The following is a 13,951-nucleotide window of genomic DNA, read 5'->3' on the forward strand; positions in this document are numbered from 1 at the left end:
CTTACTTTTGTCTACTTTTTGCCTCTTAATGCTATTGAGGACCTCCTGCCTAGGGAATGGTGTTGCTCATACATCAATTAACAACCAAGGTAATCTCTCACATACATGCCTATCAGACAACCATATCTGATGTGGAATGTTCTTCTGTATATATGTTAGTCTTATTGGTTGATGAATAAAACACTGATTGGCCAGGCAGGATGATAGGTAGGACTAGGAGACAAGGATTCTGGGAAGTATAGGCAGAGTGGAATCGTCATGTGATCCCAGTAAGTGACATAGCTAGGCAGAATCAGAATATAAGCAGGGACAAACAGGAAATGACTCTCTTCTCCTCACCTCCCCTTCCCTCCCCTCCTCTCCCCTCCCCTCCCCTCTCTCCTCTGTGGAGACATTGAGCAGTCACCATGTAGGCTGCTGGAGGAGTAACACCATGCTGGGCATAACTGAGTAAGCCACAGTCTCGTGGCAATAAATTGATTGTTGGAAATGGGTTAATAATTAAGACAGAGCTAGTCAATAAGAAGCCATAATCACTGGCCAACAGTATTCATAACTAATATAGTGTCTGTGTGTTTCATTTTGGGGTTGAAGTGGCAGCTGGGCCTGCCAGGCCAGAAAACTCATGTAACTCATATCTAGATAATTCCTTGTAGTGAGATGGTCACTTTGTCTGCTTCTATGGCACTGACCACGCCCACTGGGGGTGGAGACAGGGGCGGAAGTGACCTGGGGAAATAGGTCTGAGGAGGAGCCCGGGAGTGCTCTCTTGCTGGCAGGATGCAAACAGGAGAGGATCCAGAGGCATCCTTGGGACCAGGAACCTGTTGGTGTTCATCTGTCTAGGTTGTAAGTTATTTCTCCCTGAATAAACATCTATTCAGCCTATTTGTTTATCCTGATCCCAATTAAACCACGATAATTCCTTATTCAGACTTTCTACGCAAATGATTCAAAGTGTATCTAGATCTATTAAACAGAGTTGTCTTAGGAACACAGTGATCCCAAATACCAGGTATGACCGGGGTCCTAAAGTGACAAAATGAGTATTTAAGTGATGCTGAAGAAACGTCCCCACAAAGTAACAATTAGATTGCACCATGTTTTAAGAATTGTGGTTTAGATGAAGAGAGAACCCGCCCATCAAGATTTCTGGCTATAAGAGCAATGGCAGGCCATAGGCAAAGGGGGAATTCTCTTTATGCCATCAATCAAGATGGGAGCCTACAGGTGAAACAAAATTTGAATCAGACTCCCTTCCAGCAATTCCAGATTTTGAGTGGGAAGCTCTTTAGTTGGAATCCTTGCCTCTGCCCCAAGTATTGCCATCCCAATCAAGGTCATCTATTGTGGTCTGTGTGTTGTGATGTTTGTGTTGAGAACAAAGGGCTTTTCGTTTATTGGGCACATGGTAGAGGTGAGGTGCTAAAAGGAGAGGGTCTTCTGAGTTCCTCCCAGGAACAGTGAGCTGAATAGCAAGAATGCATTCTGAGCAAGCAGGTTGGCTCCTGTTAACAAAGCTATGATGTGTTCTGCAACCAAAGAAAAAAGGGTGTTTACAGACTTGTCAGTGACCTGGAAACAGAGCAAACTGCACTGGCAGAATCCAGTAAATAGTAATGAAGCAGAGACTCTGGAGATGAAGGCCAAATCCTTATTGCTCAAAAGATATGACACTGCTGATATGAAAGTCCTTGCCTGATCAGTTCTAAAACAGAAGTTTACAGCTTCTGAAGTCCTTCAAGATTTTAAAGCCAACTAGCCTTGCTTCATATGACACTAAGCTCCCAGCTACTTCAGACAGCAAGTCATTCCCCCAAACATCATTATATGTCATCACATCTTTAAGATGATCTACATTACATGGAACTCTTCTCTTCTGTCTAGAAGAGTATACCCTCTCTCCCAGATATACATCTACCTCTCCCTGCAGATAGCTAATCCTCTAAATCTTTGCTACAGCATTTATTACATGCGACATTTCTGCCCTTACTGTTCTACAATTCTTTAAGGAAAAGTGAAAAGTCTTCAACAATCATTAGGAGAGCTAGTGCTCAACCACTGAGTCAGATTGATAAGTCATCTACTGTTGCCTGGTCACTCATATGTGGAGTCGTGAAAGACCAAGAAATCAGGAGGGGGAAAAAAAACCACTAAAATATATTCAATTGACTTTTATCAACTATTGTTAAGCACATACACCAAATCTGGCAAAGAGAAGGCAACAACTTTTCAAGGGATAAGTAGTCCCTGGAGAGGTGACTCAGACCACAAAGATCCTGACAGAGCTAAGAACAGTGAATTCAAGTGGATGCTGGTCTCTCTCACCTAAGGCAACCGGTTAAAGGCTGAACCTTGACTTGAGCAACTGATGGAGTAAAGTCCAAGAGGAGAGAAGCAAAGTTGTTCTTTCACAGTACTCCCTGTTAAGACACAGGGGACTTACGGACCTTAGTTGAGCCTCATCTCCTTGATTTTTGTATTATTTATTTTGTGTATGGCTCATGTATACCACAGTGTGTAGCAATTGTGAAGCAATTTTCTCCTTGCCATCAGGTAGATCCTGGTGACTGAACCCAGTTTGTCAGGCATGGTGCAAATGCCCTAAGCCTGCACAGAGCCATCTAACCAACCGAATTGCTCTGTTTTTCCATCATGACCTGGAAAAACTTAGCTTATAAGTAATAACGTTGAAGGGTGGGTTATATGATGGCATTCTTTGGCCTCTGTGTTATTCCAATGTTCCTTAGAATTAAGACAAAATAAAATGGAACAAGAGAAAGTAACTAGCTACAACATAGAGCCAAGTGCTTAATCCAGATAGGTCCAGAACAAATGCAGTACTTAGTTTTAATTTAATGATTGAGCAGCATCTTTCAGGAGAATATAAGACCTATCAGGATGGAGGCACTACACTATACTTGGATCCCCAGCGCTACTACAGTTCAAACAGAGCTGAAGACTGAAGGCTGGGGCAATTAACTCCTAAAACACCCAAGAATTATGTAATTTATGATTTTTGGAGAATACCCATGGCCTGAAACTAATAAAGTCAATGAGGCTTGAAGTAGAGGTAGCACAGAAGTGTAAGGAATTACAGTTTTACTAATAAAAGAATTTAAGGGGATAAAGTAAGTCCATAAGTGTAAAGTACATGACAGTCTTCTGCAATGTGATTTATTTCCAGAATTATGTAAGGTCCGTAGTAGTTCCCCTCTCTGTGATCACAGCAAAATAATAGCAGACACAACTTACAGAGAGTGATTTTGGTGTTGCTCACAGTTTCAGAAGGTATAATCCATCATGACAGAAAAGGCTAAGCGGGCAGAGCTGCCAGGTCCATGGAGACAGGAGCATGCAGTGAGGATTATTCACATGCTGGCAAATCAGGCAGCCAAAATGTTAACCAAAGGTCAACAAAGCCTTTAAGGCTCACCCTCAAACCCATTTCCCACCATAATTGTCTCAAATAGTGCCACCCTCTGGGGAATAAATGCCTACTCAAGTCATCAGTCTACAGAGGCTGGCTGACATTCAAACTACAATAGGGTTTGTACACCTCCAATTCTTAAGAGCAATAAAATTCTTTACTTCTGGAGAGTGTATTTAGTTTAGCATCCTGACATAGCCAGAACGGAAATATACACATCAAGATACAATTCCTACCATATTTGGAAGATGGTATTTCTATCTTAATGGGAAAATGTATTACGTAAAATTAAGATTCACGACATTAGTGGGAGAGACTGCTTATTTAGTTGAATAAATGTCTAATTTTCTCATTCTAAAAGTGGCAAATATAAGCCAAGGTATGGTAGCACATACCTTTAATCCCAGAACTCAGGAGGCAAGGTGGGACAGATCTCTGTGACTTTGAAGCCAGCCTGGTCTACACTGCAAATTCTATAATAGCCAGTGTTACATAGAAAGACGCTGTCTCCAAACAAAACAAAAGGTAGGTAATAACATTTCTGAAAACACCTTATAAAAGATTTGCTAGCAGAAAAAAAAGATGTTGGTAAACAAGAAGGCTGTCCAGGTAGAGTGAGCATAAGAAGTCCAAACGTACTAAACATTTCCAGACTTTTAAATATGCTAGGGCACGACAACAGAACAAGGATGCTACACAAGACAAAATATGTCCTATAGTTTCTGGAGAAAACATGACTTCTTTAAACTTAGTTAAAATATTCTAAGAAATAACCACCCACTAGAGACAAATGTGAATAAGTAATGTGTAAGCTATATTTCTATCTCATAAACTCAAAGTCATTTCTGATAAAGAAGGAGAGACAATTGTAACTACACATCAAAGAGAAGGTCTGCCTTTAGATAACTGAAGAAACTAGAAGACACACAGAGCGAAAGCAAAACACTGAACAGATACTGTTTTCAGCAGGCAACAGACTTCAAAAGCCATTATCACTTGTGCTGGTTAGTTTTATGTGTTAATCTGCCCAGGCTAGGAAATGCCCAGATGGCTGTAAATATTCTAGCTGTATCTGAGGCGTGTTTCTGAGATTAGCATCTCATTGGCAGACAGAATAAAATGATGTACCCTCACCAATGTAGGCAGGCAACACTGAGTGGTCATTATCCAGGCCACTGAAGAGCCAAAACAAGACAAAAAAGTTGAGAAAGGGTTAATTCACTTTCTACTTTGGCTATCAAGTCACCAGCACGTGTGATACCAGTAGCCATCAGGCTTAACTAAAAACGCTATACCCTCCCCATCTCTCCTGTTCTCCTACCTTCAGACTCAGAATTGCATAGTTAGCTTTCTCAGAGTTCCAGCTTACTGATGATAGGCCATGGGATCTCTCAGTTTTTAAAATCATGGGGGCCAATTCTTCCTAATGTGTTTCCTTCTTCCCTATCACATATTAGTTCTGTTTCTCTGAAAAACCCTAAGTTTGAAGAGAACTAGATTTTCAAATCCACTAAACAAACTGGCTATGGAATCCAGGTCAGTCATGGAAGAGGGCAGGAGAGAGACTGAATGGAAGCTGCTGGCACTGAGCCCCTTCTGGGCTTGAAATCTACTGTAAAACATGGTTTCTTCCTAAAAAATAATTTCTACAATGGCAGGATTTTCTTTTCCTCTTAGGCTCTACACCCAAAAAGAACTTTAAGTTCTCAACAAGTGGGCAGAATACTTCAGAATTATGATCCTGGCCTTCAAACAAATGGTGAAAGAACATAACTACTATACAATCTAAAGCCAAACTATTATTAGCCTGAGTTATGACTACCTCAAAGGTGCTATCATAGGGATGGGAAACATGGATTTACTTATTGGGAGAAGTGCTACAGGAAAAAACAAACTGCACTTTAAATTTCTTTGTCAAGGATCCTTGTAGACTCATAACAAATAGTACTTAGATTTTGTGTTTTTCCCAAATTAATTTTATCCTGTTTCACTAATACCATTCTTTGTCTAAATCTATCACCATAAATCTTTGAGAGGCACTGAAGCAAGAATGGTTAAGTAATAACAGATAACACATTCTCTCATGCAAACTAATGGATTAAGATTAGCAATCACGAAGACTATATAACCAGAACCCAGCAATGGGGAAAGTTCACAGACTCCTTATTATTAATTAATCCTGTATTCCTTACATAATGTTGCTCATGTTGCTCAACTCATAAGACAGTTGTGATAGCTAAGATCTAGATACCAACGGACACCTTAAGTCTTAATAATCTGTTACTATACCCTTTGTTTCTGTGCACATTATAATCATGAATTATAGTTGTTTTTGTTGTTGTTGTTGTTGCAGTTGAGACAGAATTGTGTTAGATGGACCAGGCCTTCCTCAAAGTTACAGTCCTCTAGACTCTGCCTCCTGAGTTACGTCTATAGCATGCCCGGTGTTAGCACATCTTTGAACACAAAGAAATATAAGGTACTCACAAGCCAAGGAATGACTTAGCAGTGTCAATTAGACTATTACTATCTTTTGCTTCAAACCATGCATACTTAAGTGCACACAAAAACATGCATGTACAATCTTTGTTTTGTTTTTGGATTTAGGAAACAGGGTTTCTCTGTATAGCTTTGGATTCTTTCCTGGAGCTCTCTGTAGAACAGGCTGGACTCACAGAGATCTGCCAGTCTCTGCCTCCCAAGTGCTGGGATTAAGGTGTGTGCTACCACCGCCCATCCTGCATGTACAATCTTAAGAAGGATGTTCTACATTAGGCATTCCTGGAACATCAGCCTTTTATACTAGTATTGTAAACTTGAACTCTTCCAACCAGAGAGGAATTCATCCTTATTACCTTCAAGATTCATAGATAAAAGGTAAAGGCAAGCCCTGAGGGCAAGGGGTGGGGCAAAGACTAAGTGGAGGCCTGAGGCATACCCCTCAGAACTTCTCATTTGGAAAGTCAGCATTTCATAAAGCTTCCAGACCCAGACAGACAGACAGCAGATACACACACTGGGAAGGAAGGAGAGAGAGAGAGAGTAATTGAACTTCATGTTTCTGCACTGTATAAAACTTAGAAAATTAGTAATTCCTTAAAACTATACTTCTAATAACTAACATTGAAAGGGGGCAATTTTTGTTTGGTTAGTCAGAAAAATAAACAGGGTGTTTCCACACTCTGGATGCTTTTGTATCCTTTAAGTCCCTTGTTTCCCTATAAAAAAATTTTGCTTTTGAGAAGTGCTATAAGGCAAAGTAAAGCACCTATCCAAACTGGAACATGGGTGCCCATAGGACTCACCAATCTAATAACTGATTTCTACCAAAATAAGGAAGAAGTTGTACTGTCCTGGGTAAAAAGATGACAGCCCAAGCTTCTAAGAATGAGAGTTCCTGGATTTTACCTGTTTACAGTATCAGTGAAAATGTGGCAATTGCCTTCTAACCACAGATCAAGGCAGCATCTTCCTATAGAAGGGTCACACAGGAGGGCCTAACACCTCCAGCTCTTAATTCCTATCTGTCTTCATCTTCTATAGTCTCTCTTCAAAAATAACTAAATGTACAAGTACAGGAGCTCACACACAAGGAGAAGCCAGAGGCATGACACCTACAAGTTTTCTATTTATAGAAAAGTGTTAACACTCCTTAGAAGTATCCTTGGAAACCTATCTTGCCTTGGGAATTCCAGACTACTGACACTACCACCTCTAAAACAAACCAAAACCAAGGAACAAATGTACTTACGGTTTCCCCCCAGGTATTCCTGCCAGATTGGGGGGAATGGAAGGTACTCTCATGTGGGGAGGAGGATCAAAACCAACCTGGAAATAAAAGTGTGACAGACTCAGCTTATGCAAGGTGGACACTCTGTGGACATTGAGTTCATATAAGAAATCCATTTACCCTTTAAGCAATCTAAGTGGCCATTGCAGCAAAGCTGATATTTCTCAAAAGAAAAGATACAACATGGTAACTTAACCACCTCTAAACACTACAAAACACACTGTCTTTTTGTGATGTGGAGAAGGATTTGTATACTCTGGAAACCAGTTTCCTAGGATAAACATTTTCCATAGATGCAAGATGTCATACCTCATCAAGCAAGTGCAGGAGGATACTGACCAGCACTAATATCATGGGCTAGTTTGTTCTTTTCTTCTTTGGGGACAGTGCAAAGCACCTTGGAATGATGCACAGCAAAACAGGCTGCTAGTCTCAAGTTCTAAGAGCACTTCACCCACCCTCTACCCCTTTGCTGTGGAAACCAAAACTGCTGCATGCCACTTGATCATCCAGGTCACCATTTATAGATTCACAGGCCAGATCTGTTTGTGTACCATAAAAACAATTAGCTACTTAAAAATACTGTCCATGGTATATTTCAAATGGTTTATAGGAAAGATTTTCCATGAGACTTACTTTACTCCCTTTTCTGGTGCAATTTTACCCTTCAAATAGAGTTCTTTACATTTTAGGGAAAACAAAACAAAACAACCGAGCCACTTAAGTGACAGAAGGGAGGGCAACATGAATAAACTGGCTCTATGATTTTAAAACCATATACAAAAAACTGTTTTACGTAAGACAGTGTATTAACTTTTAAAGAACATATAGGCATGGGAACAAAAAGTATGGCTTCTCAAATGTTTTTCTTAAGATTTGAAAAAAAAGAAAACATCTTAAAAAAATTAAATCATTTCAATATTTTAAGATTAAAATTTTTACTCTGGTGAGAAAAAGCCTTATCTATCCTGGAACCAACCAATTTTCATCCACAATGAAATAAAAGGCATTTGTTCTAGCTTAATGAACTAGCATACTACCCAAGGCTGACAAGAGGAAGGTAAATACATGGCTTGAACAGTGGGAGTCATCTTTAGTGTTTGTTCCCAAGCATGGTGTTGGCTGTATCCTCCTCTGGGCAGTGAGAGCACCCAGATATAACTGAATGCCTTTCATCCCAGTCTGCATACCCAGAAGCTCATTGCCCCAGCTCCACACTTTGGATCCTGTACTCTTTGGGCTGCCCACTCCCTAGGGGACACAAAAACACATGACCTACCATTGGGGAGCGCCCATAGGCAACCACTGCTGCAGCAGCTGCAGCAGCTGCAGCACTCATCTGTGGAGACATGCTGTGTAGACCTGCATAGGCAGCACCAGGGCTGGTCAGCTCTCCATTCATGCCAGCATGGGGTACCATGCCAAAGGGGGCAGGGTATGGGCCAGGCACTGCCAAGGGCGTCCTCAGGCCAGCTGCTGCAAGGAAACATGCCATGTGTGATGAGACTGACCATTACATCAAACCTGACCAGTGATTCCAGTCATTAGTTATGATATTGGGGGTATGGAGATCATCAGTCCCAACCTATACATAAAGTCCATTCCTTCCCAGAGCTGAATTCTCCTCGAGAACAGAAAGCACAACCCCCATATTTCCTCATTGGCAAAGCGGCCACACCAGGAAGCCAGAAGTATTAATCAACATCCTTGCACCCAATTCACAAAGGGCAAGCCAAGGCACAGATACTTCATGTTTACCTGACTTAATCTCAAAAGAAGATTTTCTGGATAAAATCCAAGATTTCTCCTTCAGTCCGAACTTTCCACTCCCTGGTACCAATTCCAAATGAAAACCAAATCCTGGATTTATGCAAACCAGAGCAGGGCTTTAGGAGGGGCATTCTGGTGCTATTTCTCCCTGGACTCGAGCTGTTACTTTTTAACTTGTCCAGTGAGGAAGATCAAATTCAAAGTTATGAGAGACCTCATAGGCTAGTCTCAGCAAAACCCTCCCAACTTTCAGCAAATGACCATTGATTCTTGAAAATGTAGCAATCAACCAACCAACCAACCAACCAACCAACCAACCAACCAACCAAGTAAATATAGGCAGCAAAATATATACTTTTGGCTATAAAATCAGTCAGACATTTTGGCCAATATTAGCAACATCAGACATTCAATGACATATTTTGTAAGGCTATGTTTGAAATAATTACTTTATGCTAATCCCCAGGATTTGAATTATTTTGAAATAAAGGAAAAGCTGAATGAAAATAATTAGAGACTAATGGGTGCAGCTGCTGAAATCCAGGACAAATGTGCTGTTACCATGCCTTTTCAGAGACAGGAGAAGGACAGCTCTAAGTACTTCACTTTCAGGGGCAAACTGTCATGGTATTAGCAGACAACACATCAAGCCGGGGATAGAAGAATCAAAGCACAGCTAGAGAAAGGGGTACTGACCTGCTTGGTTGACAAGGGGCTCCATAGCTGGAGGCTTGCCGAGACCTGGACGTAGGCCTGGAGTAGCACTGGTGCCCGGGGTTGGCATGTCACTCCGAGGCGTTGGTGTGCTGGATTTCAGAACAGGCGTGTTGGCTTTTTCATGCTGGTATCATTAAACAAATTAAGTGAGTATTATTTTTAATCCAAGCCATATTACACAATTTATCACAACAGCAGCTGGGACACTGGGCACCTTCTAGTTACTCCCCAGCCAATTTTCATAAATCCACTCAATGTTGACAGCATTAACTTATGAGAGAGAAATGTTGACCTTTCTTCTTCCTGCCAGATTAAAACTTGAGCAGGAGACAAAGAGCATGATCACACTTCTTCTTTCAGAAATTTAATTTTAAAAAGAATTTTCCATCAAGCTTGTGAACTTGGGCTCTATGCCAGGTTAGAAAGAGGACCATACAGAGATTCCTTCCAAGTAACTTGGAAGGGCATATCTGGCTTCCAAATCTGAAGTGAAACCCTTTTCACAGCCTGACCTTTAGGGGATTCAGACTGACAGTGATACACAGTGCAACTGTCAATTATTTCAAAGTCAAACTGGCATTTCCAAGACAAAAGTTCTAGAAGCACCTGTCCCACATGCTTAGACAAAGGCCTAGAAAGAATTCCTCTTTGTAGAGAGGTGCAGCCACCCATGTGGCTACTAAGCTAATCAACATCCACCAGTACAGATAGAAGATTCATCACTTGTTCAGAGACCTTTATAATTTGAAACAGTAACAGGATAATAAGGGTTTCTTCTTTTATCTCTTAAGACTTCTTGTGTCCCTAGAACACAGCTCAAAAACTACCAGGGTGTAGAAAAGAGAAAGCCAAATATCCCAGCTCTGGCCTAGGATTTGATAGAATACTCCCAACAAGTCACTCGGGCATGGCTTTACTCTGCTTGGGTAAAGGAGTAACTCCTAGGCCACCTTGTAAGGATTAACTTTGAGGTAGTCTCACAATGTAGCACAGACTTGACTCCCACCTTAAGAGCTACCTTCCTGCCACACACTCTCAAGTGCTAGCACTGCAGGCATTTTCCACCATTCTCAACTTACAAAGTTAGTTCAGTTAATACATGACCACACAAATAGATTATAATGCATTCACTACTGTAGCATATCCCAAGCCTCCAGTGTACATACCAATTCTGATGTGACATGCTCTGGCACAATGGCTAAGTTTTCCAATAAATAGTAGCTTAACAAAATCAAGACACCTTAAGATGGAATTTCTCAACTTTTGTAATGCTGTGACTTTTTACTGTAGTTCCTTATGCTGTGATGACCCTCCAACCATAAAATTACTCTCATTGTTACATCCTAACTATACTTTTGCTATTGTTATGGATCATAAAGTAACTTCTGACATGTAGGATATCTGACATGTGACCCCTATGAAAGGGTCACTTGAACCCCCAAAGGGTTCGAGACCTACAGGTTCAGAACCAGTCTTAAGACAATTATCTGCTGCCAACTGTTAAAGTTTCACAGATCAGAGTCATAAATATATCTAAGGAAGAATGCACAAAGAAGCATACAGCCACTGTAATTGTGGCCCAAGAGACAACTGGAAACAGTGAATAGGACAGAAAGTGCTTCTTTTCAATGCTTGAACATACAACCTTTAAGCAGAAAAACCCCCCAGTTCACACTCCAGGGTTCTATGCTCCATAAAGACAACAGTACCGCCCAGGGAATGACCAGCTCCTACCTACCAGGCTCACTTCTTTGGATTTCAGGGAAGAGGAGCTTCCAGAGGAGGCTGTGGATGCTGGGCTGCCTGAAGCATCTTTTTTTAGCAGACGGTTTTTGTCAATTCCATTTTCCCGGGGTGAGTGTGTGGGACTTGCATGTGGAGAAGAAGGGTCCTCAACACACAATAAGAAATTGACATGTTTTAGTTAAGAATGGACATATTTTCTATACTCTCAATTAACAGATAATACTGACAATCTTTAGATGAAGGTGAATGTCATGGTCTCTAAATGAGCAAAAAAAAAAAAAAAAAATTCTATTTATAAAACACTCAGGGCCTTAACACAAGAAAAACAGTAACACTCCTCCCAGTATCCAGGTGCGTCTTCAGACATCCAACACAACAACTAAAAATGGTTTAAGAAAGTTTTTCTTTCTGGTGGTGCTGGGCATCAAACCCAAGTATATCTGTGCCAATGGCAGACAAACACTCTTTAACTGACCTACATTTGCAAATGTTATTTTCAATTTTATCTATTTGCTTGTTTATTTATATGTTGGTTTTTTGAAACCAGGGTTTCTCTGTGTAGTTTAGAGCCTGTCCTGGAACTAGCTCTTGAAGACCAGGCTGGTCTAGAACTCAGATTAAACGTGTGTGCCACCACTCCTTAGCCCTGTACCAACACCACCCAGCCCCAAATCTCATTTTTAAAAGGGAAATTATAGTTTCAATTAGGTTATAACTACCCCAAAATTCTTGATATGTGAAGGTATAAGACACTAGACACTGACTCAACTTCATTCACTTATGAGTGGATTTTTCTCATTACTATTCAAGAGAAACCTTGATGACAATCATGGTTACCTCATTAGACACATCCACAACTAAGTTGTCATCGCTCTTGTCCCCATCACTGTCCTGGAAAAAAAAATTAATTTTGTTTAGTAAAGGCTAAAAATAAGTTTTTAATAGTTTAATTTCTTTCAATAGTTCTTGGTAGCAGACAAGCTAAACACTTGGGATATGTTTGCAGGTTCCTTTACCTTCTTCCTCTAACCTGGGGTATACAAATCTCCAGCAAGAATGTGGCTGCAGTGAAAGTCAGCTACCTAATGAAAAGTACACTCTAAGAGCTTGATGTCTGCAATGTTAGCATCTTTCTCGGAATCGGAATTTGGCATAACTCCATATGAGAATTCTTAGTCCACTGGATTTCAAAGTAAAGAACAACATACCATTTCTTTTATAAATACTACCTTGAAGATGCAATATGGGGCTCATAGACAATTCGTAAATATAGAGATAAGCTTACTTGTACCATCTTTCCATGAGGTCATTAGTTATAAAAGAAAACAAAAGATCGAATTCTCATGTAAAGGATAAACATCTGGGGGCTGGTGATACAGTTCAGTTCATAGAGTGCCCACTATTGACAAAACTCTGGACTTGATCCCCAGAACTGTGCAAAATCAGGTGTAGTGTTACATACCAGTATTCAAGTCATAAAGGGTTTAGGTCAAGTCATACTTGGCTACAAAGTGAGTTTTGAAGTCATCCTAGCTATTACATAAGAGATCTGTCTTGGGGTGGGGGGAAACAAACCATGGAAAAAGAAAGAAAAAAAAAAAAAAACAGAGCAGTGGGGTGGGTGATGAAATTTAAGTCAGTGGCTAAGGTACTTGATGTGAGGATTGGAGGTCAGATCCCCAGAACTCACAGAAATGCCATACAGGCATAGAGGCTACCTATAATGACATCACTCAGGAGGCAGAGATGGGGGATCCCTGGGCATTCCAGGTACTGGACCCTGAAGAACTGGCAAGACTGACTCAATAAAATAAAAAACACTGGAGAGCTATGAAAGACACACAATGTCAACTTCAAGCACCTACATGTACATTCAGACATACCATACACACACAGGGGTTAAAAAAAGGGGGGGGGGAATCTCCCCCATGAGATATGAAGAAATGGAAGGAAAACAGATGGAGGTAGCTGGAGGGCACTGCCATCTAGTCTTTACTGTCTTTTCACTGAACTACAAAAGTTGTCTAATAACAGCAAACTCCAAGGTTACAATAAGTTTGGAAAGCATTAAGAAAAGCTGCTCCATTTAAGATCAGTTCACTCCCATATCAAAGTTGGAAAATTTTATTTTCTTAGTATGGTGTTCTGAATACAAATGTCCTCTATAGGCTCAGTTTCTGAATACTTGGCTCCTAGATGATGGCTATGTTTGGCAAGCATGGCTTTACTGAACAAAGTATGTCACCAGGGGGCAGTCTTTGAGGTTTCAAAGCCAAGCACCTCTCCTAGTACAATATAAAAGAACCATGGAGTTCACCAGCAACATAAATTGACAGCCAATGCTGAAGTCAGGAGCAATTCAAATTAAAAATATACTGAAATGCTTTCATTGAACAAAGTGATAAAGAACATGTATTTTCTTTTAGTGTCAGATAAAGCACAGATGTTCTCTGATGTCAAGAGTAGAAATTGTGAACAAATATATACTAGAACGGGTT

General features: G+C 40.6%; 1 protein-coding gene across 13 annotated transcripts in view; it reads right to left on the reverse strand.

Annotated features, from left to right (window-relative positions):
• Positions 1 to 13,951, reverse strand: part of Tle1 (TLE family member 1, transcriptional corepressor) — an 87,255-nt gene that overhangs the window by 11,970 nt on the left and 61,334 nt on the right. For 6 of the 13 annotated variants that reach the window (XM_051188051.1, XM_051188046.1, XM_051188052.1 and 3 more), the window contains 6 exons: positions 12,291 to 12,344; positions 11,446 to 11,598; positions 9,687 to 9,831; positions 8,979 to 9,080; positions 8,500 to 8,696; positions 7,182 to 7,258 (listed from right to left, as the gene is read on the reverse strand). In XM_051188051.1, the coding sequence (XP_051044008.1) occupies positions 7,182 to 7,258; positions 8,500 to 8,696; positions 8,979 to 9,080; positions 9,687 to 9,831; positions 11,446 to 11,598; positions 12,291 to 12,344 (728 nt within the window). The remainder of the gene's footprint in view (positions 1 to 7,181; positions 7,259 to 8,499; positions 8,697 to 8,978; positions 9,081 to 9,686; positions 9,832 to 11,445; positions 11,599 to 12,290; positions 12,345 to 13,951) is intronic. The other 7 variants (XM_051188053.1, XM_051188050.1, XM_051188047.1 and 4 more) reach the window with 2 other exon arrangements.

Source organism: Phodopus roborovskii, unplaced genomic scaffold (genome assembly GCF_943737965.1).
Source record: "Phodopus roborovskii unplaced genomic scaffold, PHOROB, whole genome shotgun sequence".
NCBI classification, from domain to species: domain Eukaryota; kingdom Metazoa; phylum Chordata; class Mammalia; order Rodentia; family Cricetidae; genus Phodopus; species Phodopus roborovskii.